General features: G+C 40.4%; 1 protein-coding gene across 5 annotated transcripts in view; it reads right to left on the bottom strand.

The window, feature by feature from the left end:
- Positions 1–12,898, bottom strand: part of arap2 (ArfGAP with RhoGAP domain, ankyrin repeat and PH domain 2) — a 159,537-nt gene that overhangs the window by 8,634 nt on the left and 138,005 nt on the right. For all 5 annotated transcript variants that reach the window (XM_019354343.2, XM_005454399.4, XM_005454400.4 and 2 more), the window contains 6 exons: positions 12,651–12,725; positions 11,871–11,988; positions 8,609–8,731; positions 6,477–6,610; positions 4,110–4,192; positions 630–665 (listed from right to left, as the gene is read on the bottom strand). In XM_019354343.2, coding sequence (XP_019209888.1) covers positions 630–665; positions 4,110–4,192; positions 6,477–6,610; positions 8,609–8,731; positions 11,871–11,988; positions 12,651–12,725 — 569 coding nt within the window. The remainder of the gene's footprint in view (positions 1–629; positions 666–4,109; positions 4,193–6,476; positions 6,611–8,608; positions 8,732–11,870; positions 11,989–12,650; positions 12,726–12,898) is intronic.

The raw sequence follows: 12,898 nt of genomic DNA, 5'->3' as shown, positions 1-12,898 counted from the left end.
GGGGGTGTTGGGGTTTACGTGGATGCAAGTGCGCCAACAAAAACTCTGTCACACTTCTCAGTTTACTAAAAAATTACTTTTAATCATTAGTTCATGTTCATATTTTCGATTCATTGTGCACTTTTTTGCCTAAATGTGATGGACCTTTGCCGAATGTTCGAAAGAACTGCTCATGTTTCCTTCTTTACTTGCTAAAAGACCTGTTGGCATGTAGCCAGAAGCTAATCAAAGCTAGTCAGACAAAAATGTGAAAAACTATGTTTTTTGTAGCAATAATTAATTAATTTTCTTATGTTCTCCACTACTGAAAGCAGTACCAATAACGCTGGAGTGCATCGATGCTCCAGTTGAGACCTGAAGCTTGTTTAACACCAGGTTTTTGGTAAATATCCCCAGCCCCATTTCTACTGATTCTACATGTTAATACCTGCTTACAGAGATTAGTTTGACAGACAGCTATGAAAAGATGTACTAGAAGCTAGCACGCTGACTCAGTGTTACTGGTAGAGGCTAACACTGCGAGGACATTACTCTTTTTTTTGTCTCTTTTTTGTTAGATTCTTAGAGTTTAACGCAGAAAAGGGTTAAACATACAACCACGACTCATAGAACGTCAGTGTGTTACTCACAATTGCTGTTTATCAGTGCAGATGGTGAAGCCCCAGCTGTGAAAAGAGGGAAGAGACAGTTCAGACTTGGAAATTGGGATTCTGCAAGTCTAAATTTGCCATTTCCTGCATACTGGTGTAATTCAAAAACAGGGTTCACAAGTTTCTGTAAAAGAAACGGCGAACGTTCAAAAATCCCACTTCACATAAACAACTTTAAACAACTTGAGAAAGTACTGTAAAGATAGTAGAAGGTCAAAACCTTTTCACGAACATCCAAAGAGGAAAGAGAGTTCCCTACAAACACTGGGTGCCAAACAGTAGAATTAATTAAGCTAATTAGTGCAGTTTCAGCCCACATGTTTATGCATGAGCAGACATCAATATGCTCTGGGCCAAACTGTACAATACACAGAGCACACGCTGTTCACCTATAAGCCTTAAAGTATATTTTGTTAGGAAGGCTGCAAAAGACACAGAACTTCTGACATGCTGGAGCGGTGAGCGAATCTGCTGGGGGTAAAGACAGATGATCATACGAACATGGTTTACTGCACCAAGCTGCGGTGTTAGCTAAAAGGAACGACCCTCTTCCCACACGCCACGATTTCCATGCACTCAAAAGCCCATCGATACGTGGATACGTGTGCGCTTCGGTGTAAATTAACCTGCGCGGGGGTAACATAAGGTGAAAAGACCACCTTCCTAGAGAATGCGCTTTCCTCAAAAACCTTTGCAGCAGCAGCTGAAAGAAGCAGAAAAGTAGGGAGAAGAACAAAGCGAAGAGAGGGGGGGTTGGAGAGAGCCAGCAGCCTGGAGCACCACTCCTGTGAGTGAGGGCAGCAGATCCAGCCCAGCAGTAGGCCGCTCACAAATAGACCTCAACCTAATGAGGTACTGGAGCGCTGCCTCTTCCTAACCCTCTCACTATGATTCTCCATTCTCCTCAGCACTCTGTCTTTATTTCTTTATTCGCTGTATGACTTCTCCCACAGCCCACTCAACAGTATATGATACCAGCCTGCATCTTTCTCTCTGTCTGTCCCTCTTTCCCCTCATCTCTCTCTCGCCGTCTCCCACTCCTGCTCTCTTATCCGGTTTTCCTCGCCCTGAAGGACTTCGTAATGCAGACAATCGTTCTCTGGGCTCATTTCTCACTTTTTTTTTTGTTCGACTCGACAGTCCGACACGGGGAAAATTATGAGGAATTATAATCGCACGATGTGAAATATAGGGTTTGGCTTCTCGAATAAATGTCCTCTTTGTTTGACCAACAAGAAATGCTGCGGCGCTGGCGTGTGTCATCAATTCCAATAACAGAGGATCATTAAAATAAAACAGTGGCGGCAATGTTTTTCTACTTGCAGGAACCGAGTTTAATAATTTGTATTTGTTAAAACGCAATTACATTTAATGAATTTCATTACAGTGAAAAATAAGATGGGGTCAGGAGGGTCTTGGGCATGGATGTCAAACATAAGGCCTGAGGGCCAGAAATGGCCTGGGAACGACTCTAATCCGGCCCCACTGGATGCATTTGGAACATGTAAAGATAAGCATAAAGTTTTTTACTTTTAGAAGTGTTGCAGCTTTTCATACTAACAAAGACCTCTCGTACAGCTATTCATGCTACACCAAAGTAATTAAGTAATAGATAAACAATTAAATAACAGAAACGTTCCCGTCTTTTCACTATCAACTATAAAAATGTCTGTTTTTGGTTTTGTTTGTTTTTCACAATGGGTCCACAGAAATAAGGACATTTTCTGTGAATTAACAGAAGCTTTCTGTTTTATAATAACAGGACCATGTGGGCATCGAGCTACCAGGATTTTTTCCTGTAATTTTACACATTTACTTCTTACAATTTAAGACTGAAAGATTTCAGATTACAGCAGCATTTCTTCATCATGTGGAAAAACAGTGAAGTACTGTTGAAATTGTCCTTCTTGTTCACATATTAAGATATCTCAGGCACTAATGTGTCGTTAAACTTCTTTACACTGACAGAATGGAGAGTTTCATTGGTCCCACCTAATATTAAAGTGAGGTGTATGTGAGCCATGATGTAAAATCTGTTTGACATCCCTGGTTTTGGGGAAGGGGTGGGTGGCAAAACTTTAAGGGTAGAGGAAGGGAAAGAGGAAGTACGGCGTCACTTCCAGGAGGACGGATTTGGTAAGAATGTATGCATGTGTGGTGGGAGGAAGAGGACTCAAATGCCAAAACTTGGAATTAAACTATAATTTAACAAAAGGCGAGATGTTTATTTGTGTCTGGGAAAAGGTACAAAACAAAAGGCAGATGCACACTGAGGCTAAACTAACTAGAGCTAAACTGGGAAAAACTAAATGCTAAACACAATAGACAAAGAACAAAACCTTGAACATGGAAAAACTTGGAAAAACAGCTGATTAGAATCAACATAATGACGGCACAGGGGAAGTGAAACTAAACACAATGAACATGTGACACCAGACCTCTTCAAAATAAAACAGGAAACATGATGAGAGACAGAAACACATGAAGGGTGAGGGAGACTTAAACACAGGGGTGAAGACACAAGGGGAATCAAATAAACAATAAACTTTAACAGGGCAAAACACTCAAAACGCTGGGTCGAATAAAAATGCAGCGTCCATTTTTGGTAAAGATGAATTACCGACATGCAAATATGCCAGAAAAATGGCCACAGGGGGTTTGGAAAAATCACAAAATCTGCTTTGTATTTGTTGCCTGACCCCGGTGACACAGGCAGTTGTGTCTGCGATTCAGCAGAGAATTTGTGCCACTGTTGTTTTACCGGCGGAAGAGAGAAAGCGACCTGTGTTTTTTCGGTAAAATCTCTGAGGCAATGAAGGCCCTTCGGTGGCGGAACAATAACACAATGGTGCAAATTAATAAATGCACATTAGCGGCACAACACAGGACTTCAGCACAGGCTGGAAGGCAGAACATCCATTTTCCTGGAATTATACAGGCTGCAGAAGATGCTTTGCTCCATGTTATGACTAAAACCTATTCCGCTATTCCAAATTAGTTTTGTCCATTTGCAGCTGTAATTTTATCAGCAGAGATGCGGACGCATTTCACTTAAACAGTCAAAGAACCAAAACATAAAAAAATAAAATCTCCCTCACGAAACCCGTGAATTAAATAACACGGTGTACTATTTACATTTTTGCTTCTAGGCATTTTGTCCTGTGGTTTAAAGAAAGTGGATTTCTGTTTTCCCCCCAGTTTATTGCTTGCTTTAAACAACCTAGCATCAGGTATTAAAAGCAGTGCTTTCAAATTAATTCCACTGCAGCTGTACTCGCTAATCAACAGTGAAGATGAAAACTAACAGCATGCACCAAATCAAGACGTGTATACAAGATTGCGAATCGGGATGTTTACATTATTCCAGTACAGGAGAAAAAAACAAGGGTAAATCCTTCTCTCAGTCATACAATTTTAAGGAGGATGTTTTATTATACAGGATGTGTGAGTGCTGCTTACTTGGTTGGAGGTTTGAGCCTCTTCTTCAGGCCCAGGTAACACTTCACATCCTTCAGTGGGATTGTTTTCTCGGCTTTAGCGCTCTGCAAAACCAAACCAAACACACTTTGAGCGGGTACGGTGGCACAGCAAAGACTGCATTCAGCAACAAACACAGAGACACTCGTGGCCAGTTTTATAGGTACACCTGTTCAGCTACTTGTTAATGCAAATATCTAATGAGCCAATCACGTGGCAGCCACTCAATTTATTTAAGCATGTAGTTGGAGTCAAACTGAGCAACAGAATGAAGAACAAAGGGAGTTTAAGCGATTTTGAATGGTACCACACATGCTAGTTAGAGTATTTCAGACACTGCTGATCTGCTGGGGATTTTCCCACACAACCATCTCTAGGCTTTACAGAGAATGGTCTGGAAAAGAGAAAATACCAATATAATATGAGTGGCAGTTCTCAGAGGAAGAAAACGACATCTTGAGGTCAGAGGTCAGAGGAGAATGACCAGACAGCTTTGAACTGATAGGAAGGAAACAGTAGCTCAAATAGCCTCTCTTTATGGACATGAGCATCTCTGAATAGACAACACATTAAACCTTGAGGCACATGAAGACCCAACCAGTGATAGTAAACATTGAACAATAAAAATTTGGAAAATGTTCCCTGGTCTGACAAGTCTCGATGTTACAGTCAAATGGTAGGGTCAAACATCCTCCACAGTCACCAGATCTTAATCCAACAGAGCACCTTTGGGATGTGGTGGAACAGGACATTCACATCATGAATGTTAAATCTGCACCAAATGTGCGATGATGCTATGTCAACATGGGGCAAAATCTCTGACTTAAGGCAGTCCTGAAGGCAAAAAGGAGTCCAGGTCGGTACCAGCGAGACGTGCCTAATAAAGTGGCCAATGGGTGAACACTCTACTCCTGAGTGATGGTGTTGAATAATGGTCAGGAAAGGAAAGAGCTCACCTTTGACATTTTGGATATAAAACCTCCTTATTTTCTAATATTAGCGGGAACCTTTGTCATAATTCGTGTATAAATATTTGAGTTCTGGGCCAAACCATGTTTTGTGAGGTCACTGTGACCTCGACCTTTAACTATCAAATCAGTTTGCTTGAGTCTAAGAGAAAGCTTGCACCATACATGATTAAATTCCCTCCAGGTCCTCCCAGGATGAAGCGCTCAAAAGGATGAGACGGACGTGAGGCCAGAATGTGAGGTCGCACGTACCTTGACCTTTGACAACCGTAATCTTATCAGTTTTTCCTCAAGCCAAAGTGAATGCTTATGTCAAATTTTAAGAAATCCCCTCTAGGCATTCGACATATGCCGGATTCAAGACGATGGGCGGATGGTCAGATGGACTGACGGATGGACCGAAACATGATGCCCCCGACTGCCAGCTGCCACCAGAATGGAGGCGTACAAAGGAAAAACCGCATATTGTTTTGAATAATTATCTAAATTCAAGGGGGGAAAAAATAATTAAATTTACCAAAATAATTAAAACTACAATAAAATGCCAACAAGTGCCATTCCACAGAATCGCAACACAAATCATTACCGGCAAAAACCTCTTCTTCCAACTGACAAAGAACAAAGTGAAAGAGAACAAAGCGAGCGCAATCAAAGTTGTAGCTTTGCCTCTGACACCTACACATCACAACCCACCACACATTCAGTGTTTCATCCAGCATAATCTGCACTAAGTACAGACCTGGCAATAATTGCAGAGGCCAAGGAATATCAATTAAGTTCCAGTAACACTTCTAATTTCCCCTGCATTTATGCAGTAATTAGCTACTCTGGTGCGACCTTAAAATAAATAAATAAATAAATGAAGCTTTCAGTGAAAGTACACCTCCCCGTACACACAACACCAACCTTATCCATTTCCCCCTCCCACCTACCCCTCACCACCCCAGCCTACTGCCAGAACTACTGCACCCCCATCAATTATTAACACTTCTTCACACTTCTTTACGAATCCTATGTTTCTGCAGAAATGTGCTGAGAGGAAAAGCCCTCTAGGGAGCTCGGTTCTGCTGGTCGTCTCTGAAGCACACGTCGCATTCTTTCCCTTTTTTAAAAAAATTTTCCTTCTTAATTTGAAAATTTCGAACCTTGAGACAAACACGTTGCCGGGGCGACGAAGCGCAGACCGGCTGGATTTTTGGTCTGTTTGGTCGTAGTCGTATCGGATCCATTCAAACACATTTTGGCTTTCTTGAGCAGCTCCATAACCTTTTAAATTACCCCGGGATTAAAGGCGCACTCTGTTCGCCGGAGACACTGTGTTTCCATGGCGGCGAGTGTTTGCTGTAAATGTGACGGCAGATTAAGGCAAAAGTGCACTTACTTTGATATCCCTGTAGAGCAGCAGCTTCTCTGAATGAAGCACAACATACTTGTCCTGAAATTTATGCCCTGACAGCAGTTTGGAGCATCCGTCACTGAACTTCAGATAGTCGCCTTTCAGAAAATGCCTCTGATCTGTTGTGAAACAGTGAAACGCTGTATTGTGAAACAGAGAATTGAAGGGGCTCTGGGTTTGCTCACAAATGTGTTGACCTGTATTTATTTTTAATGAATGCTTTTAATTCAGTAAAATATATGATTTAACATATAATAAACAGGTTTGGTTGGATACTACCACCACACAAGCTGCACATTTTGTCCATTAAGCAAACTAAACTAAAACTGTACTCACTGAAGGGCATCTATCCATTACTGTGTCTGCCTGCTTCAACTACATATCCATTCACTTTAGCTAACAAACTGTAACAGGTTTGCATCTATAACCACGTACAAGTTTGAATTTTGGGGGATATTCTCTAATCCACACACGGCTAAATATATACATGAGTTTTATCAATCACTATTTATTTACTTAGCTAACCACCGTTAGTTAATGTCCCCTGTAATTTCATATACCTATATAATTTTATGTAATACTTACAGCACTAACACCATCATTCTTAGTTGCGAATTTTTACTTTGTTTAATTTTCATCAAACTATTTCCTATAACTAAAAGTGCCTGGCCTATCAACTGCTTTAGCTTAATGTTTAAACCGCTAACAACTGTGGCTAATAGCAACAAAAGGGTTAGCATTAACTTCAAGCTATACTTACAGTTGACTCATGTCAAAAAGAAATCACATTCTCTTTCAGCTCTAAAACTTTAAGTTTAACGTATTGGAACATAATAAAAAGAATGATCTCTTCCTTATTAGGTTCTGAATTGATTTAAATACAACTTTAAATAATTTCCTTCCTCATTGTAGGGGAATTTTGGTTCACTTTCTTAAAAGTGTTACTTGAGTTCTTGGAGGTTTGTGGGTATTATACAGAAGAGTTTATGGTAGACTTAGTGTCTTGTGGTTGCAAAGCAAACCCAAATCCTCACCCCTCCACCACCGTACTTCACAGTTGGTATGAGGTGTTTGTCCTGATATGCTGTGTTTGGTTTCCTCCAAATGTGGTGCTGTGCATTATGGTCAAACATTCTCCTCTTTGTCCAAAGAACACAGAAGTTTTGTGGTTTGTTAGATGCAACTTTATAAACCTGAACTATGCTGCCATGTTCTTTTAAGAGAAAAGGGACATCCTCCATCGAACCTGCAAACAAGCCATTCTTGTTAAGACTTTTTCTAAATGTGCTTTCATGAACTTTAACATTTAACATGCTAATTGAGGCCTGTAGAGTCTGACATTTAGCCCATGAATGTTTCCACTTGTAAATAATCTAATAATCTCTCACTCTAGAATGATGGACTTCAAATTGTTTGGAAATGTCTTTATAACCCTTCCCAGAATGATGGGCAGCAACAATTGCTTCATTAAGATCGTTTCTGCTTAGCATCGTGTTAACACACATCTGATTCCTTCAGACCAGCAAACTTCAAGACTTCTGTTCTACCTTTTAATGCTCACACTTGCCGATGATGCATTGGTCAAGTGCATTTGATTAGCAGCACATGGCTGCTGCTTAACTATAACTAAACTACTTCCTATGAAAGCAGTAAGACTTAGTTTTCTGGCTTTTTAAATAAATAAAGACACTTCGTGAGTTGTTCTTCATCAAAGACTGTATGCACCCAATCTTAGAGCCTTCATTCAAGTCCTGATAATCTATAGAGGATGTACTTTTTTTCAGAAGTTTAAAAAAAAAACAGTGACTTTATCCAACTATTACAGCTGTTTACTTGTAGATGTCAGGGTTCACTACATTTTATTTTTGTTAATTTCAGCAATTCATTATCGCAGCTACATTTATCCTATCAGTTATTGCTGCTGTTTAATTTTAACTATCAATCTTGAGTAAATTACTTGTACTCAAAAGCAATGATGCTAAAGTGTTACTTTTACTAGCTTATCTAGAGTTCACTACATTTAGCTGTCACTTACTTTCAGCAAACTACTTAAACTAATTATTCATGACTTTTTGCTAACAGCATCATTCATTTTTGACTATTACAGTATACTTTACCTTTCCCAAGAAGTCTGAAGCCTACAAACTTCTTTATAACAAGAAAAGCAGAGCTGGGGTAGTCCAAGGAGCTCCACTCCAACACCTGCTCAAGAATCTTCTCACTGTGGTGCAACGGTCGCTCTGTTAAAAAAAAATACATGAATTAATTAATTAATAATAATTTAGCAAAGATGGTAGGGGTCTGAAGACAAACTAAAGTGGTCATAAAAGTCAACAACCTGGTCTTTTGTGTTCTGTGATCTCACACGAATTATAAACACACAAAACAAAACCACATCATAAAATCCATGACAAACTCCAGTTAGCCAAATACCAAAATTATGTTGTTTTCCCCCCCAGTTTCATCACAGAACAGATTAAATTATCTACAGCATATCAGGGCCTGATTATAAAAACACACTCATGTGCAAAATAGACCTATTATCTCCTCCTAATTGGCGAACAGGGTACACGCTATCAGCCAAAAAAAGGAAGATAATTTGTGTACCACCACCCCTGCTCCGATGCTTCCATCTCTACACTCCCCTGTTTTTCATAACCAAAGGAGGTTTTTCAAAAATAAATGAATAAATAAATAAATAAAGGAGGAAGGGAAAAAAAGAGCCACAATGCCATAACCTATTCATAACAGTGGGCTTATCTTCTCCCTGGAATCTCTGCAGGCCCAGGCCATGGAATTAGTTCCTCATTTCCCCACAAATATTAGCTCCCCTTTTCTGCTTATTGTCCTCGATAACAGTGTTTATTGGTAGCTATATTCCAAAATGGCTAATTAACGCACTTCCCCTCCCTCCTTTATGCTTTTATGAGCAAAACCTGTCACGCTACCGCCTTCGAAATCGCTTAACTATTTACTGTTCCACAGACGTATTGTTTTGGCATAGAAAATATGCTGAACCTTCAGCAAATATATTCAGCATTCAACACACCTTCATTTTTAGAAGAGGACGGCTCGTCCTCTGTAACTTTGTGAGGAGGAAAACAAGCACAAGAGTGAGGCGTAAACTTTCAGTGAACTGCTCAGTGAGGTGCACGGGGGAGCGCAAGCTAAGCAACTTCGCGACAAAGCTCAACTTCGTCTGTAGGCCCCCCGCCCCGTTCTCGACGTATACCGCGTTCTGATCAAATGCAGCATGTGTAGTGCGTGAGGTGGCCTCAGTGCATATTAATGCAGGATGAGGTGGGTCATCTTTCTAGGCTGATCATGCAGGAAAGATGAAGGAAATTTATGACGTATGACGGTAAGGATGATTAATTAATGTGCATATCAAACTGACGATGCTTGGCTAATTTCCCTGCGTGCTGCCGCGTTCGCAGGTGCTGGTTCATTAGAGATCGCATAATCTCTCACGAGGTCCTCGGATAAGAGGAAGTGTGATCTTTGTATGTGCCCCTAAATGGAAACGGCCACTTGAAAGGTGATGCAATGTTAACTGGACCGACGGAGAACGTGACGGCAGAAAAGTTTAGAGTGAAACTTTCATTTCATTTATAACGCAAGTTCACATTTTACTCAAAAAATTTGGAGGTCACAGAGAAAAAGTGTCCTTTAGTTGTAATGCAGCAGGTGTATAAAAGTTTTATTCATAGTAGTCTGGAGTCAAAGCCAAATGATAGCACTGAGGAATGAAAGCAGAAGCTGGGTTAAAAGAAAAAGATGGGAAATTGCATATGATAATAACATCCATAGCATGTGTAAATTACCTCGTGACATTAACCGACGTTAATGTCAAAGGCAAAAGTCTTCACAAAGATCAGTGCACATAAAAACTTCTGTCTTTGTGAATGTAGCATTTCAGTTAAAGAATAAATGACCTTTTCATCCCAACAGAAAGTATTTATTGCTAAAGAGGTGTTTCTTCAGTATTACTTTATTTCCTCCAGATGGATTCTAAGAAGTCGCAATTAGTGAAGATTGTTGTTGCACAAGCTTGGATAGTCTGAGGGAAAGAGCTACATGTTATATTTAAAAGCTGATTAAAGTAACATAAAAGTTATAGTGGAGTGAGGTTCAATAGTTAGAGACATATTATACTAATTTCCAGCTGAATGCTTTTATTCTTGGGCTCTGCTGGGCCTTGATACAGCACCTCAGATTGTCTATAATTTAAATCAAGCAAAACAAGAAACAGACATAAAATCTGATGATTGGCTAATTTCCCAGTGTGCTCGGTTGTGTAAGTAGGTAGTGACGTCTACAGATATTACTCATGCCCACACCATGTCTGTATACTGTGCTACATGTGTTGCACATAGTGACAAACTATGTGACTGCACCATTTACAAATCACAGCAAACCTCAATATATTTGCTGTCAGCATCCAAACCAAACCAACCAAGACTAAAAAATAAAACAAAAACTCAAAGTGACTTGTAAATAAGGCAGCAAATAAAAATACCTTCAAGTAAGTTGAGGACAAAAAAGCTTGCTTTCTGGGCTCACTTCACAGGAAAAATAAACTTATGACTCATGACTTTGACACATTAGAGTGAAAAATAACAAAAAAGGACAATCTTCTCACTAGGAAAGGCTGTTGGTGTGAAATGTTTCACATTCAACCAATTGCAAGGAGCTGCCCCTCTCAATCACAAGGCAACCAGTCTCCAAACAGTCTCCAAATAAGAGCAACTTGTCTGGGATGTGTCTGTACAACAGGGAAACAGGAAACTGACAACCTGACCCCCTTTAGTCCCAAACTAACAGCAGACTTATTCTGTCTTGTTACTTTTTTATTGCATTCTTCATGCAACGAAGCTGGTTAATAAATGAGAGCTGACTGCAAGTGATTGCAGAGCTAGTCCCCGTCTTTAACACAACAAGATAGCACAAGATCACAAGTTCATTGCACACGATCACAATAATTTTAGCTGTGCCCCAGTTTGCAAACACCGTTTCCCGTAGCGCACCTTTAGCATCACTCCGATGCATTTTCCGGCTTTCTTCCTGTTAAAATGGAGTTTTTCCTTCCTACTGTCGCCAAGTGCTTGCTCATAGGGGGTTGTTTGACTGTTGAGGTTTTCTCTGTATTATTATAGGGGCTCTAACTTACAATATAAAGCACCTCGAGGCGTCCTATAAATGAAACTGAAATAAATTGAAATTTTTGACCAGACTTTTCTATCCATATTATCACATTGCAATGCCTAAGATAGAAAGTCCTTAAAAAAAGCACTGATATATTCAAACTCCTGTGAGTTTTTTGTGGAAATAATCAAACATTTCTAAGAAGGATGTTTAGTGGTTAGTAACCTGACATACCTAGCTCTCCATTTTCAATGACTTCAAAGGTGGTCCAAAAGTCGTCAGCGTTAACGGCGACGTTCCTCATATTCAGCGTCGTTTCTGCAAGCTCAGTGGGCCGCATGCTGGGGGAGACCTACCATAAATGCATAAAGGGAAACGATCACACAAAGTAAGCAAACTATGCATATAAAAGCTTAGATCATAAGCTCTGTGGATCAGGCTCGGTGCCTTCAACCATCTTTGTCTTGAAAGAGCCTTTCACTGCTTAATGTGCACCATTTATTACACAAATATCCCACTCAGTTATGTACACAGTGCACAGATTACATAGTTGACTCTTTATGAACGGCACTGAACTAAGGAAACGCGCCACTTTGCTCCACAGAGACAAATGAAGAATTAATGTTAAACTGCGCTGCATGGTGCTGCTCTGTAACCCTGTGCACCCTTGGAGCCCTGCTGTCACCCTGTTAAAAACAAAATTTAAAAAACCGCCCCTAACTTGCACAGGCCTATCTATCTCATAAAATGCAATTACTCAAACAATTAAATCAAACGTCTCTTGATTAGTTCGTATGTGCGGTACTCCCATCAGGTAAAACCACGGACGTCTCGGCCCAATTCTATCATCCACCCTTGCCTCTCAGTCTTTCCACCCTCATCCTTTCTCCAGCTTCACCTGCCTCCATCCCCTTCCCCATCTTTTTTCACCTCACTACCAGGACCTTTGGGAAAGCAGGTGCACATACACACACAAATACACACCAGGAGCAGTACGGATGTCCACGCTCTCACCTTGATTAAGCAGCATTTCTCTGGCTCTCTCTTCTCCAGGTACACCTCAAAGATCAAGTCCCCAGCCGGAGCAAACTGAGGAGGGACAAACAGAGGCAAAAAGAGTCACATCAGCTGAATCCCAACATCGATGAAGCACGATTAATTGGAATCATTTTCTTCTAAATTTCTGCTCCTGTGTGGCATGAATCTAAATAGAGAGAAAGGCGAGAAATGGTTGGAGGATTTTCGAAAAAGCAAAGGTCGTT

The sequence above is a fragment of the Oreochromis niloticus genome, linkage group LG3 (assembly GCF_001858045.2).
Source record: "Oreochromis niloticus isolate F11D_XX linkage group LG3, O_niloticus_UMD_NMBU, whole genome shotgun sequence".
NCBI lineage: Eukaryota > Metazoa > Chordata > Actinopteri > Cichliformes > Cichlidae > Oreochromis > Oreochromis niloticus.
The sequence above is the reverse complement of the archived record's forward strand: the minus strand, read 5'-3'. Positions and strand labels throughout refer to the sequence as shown.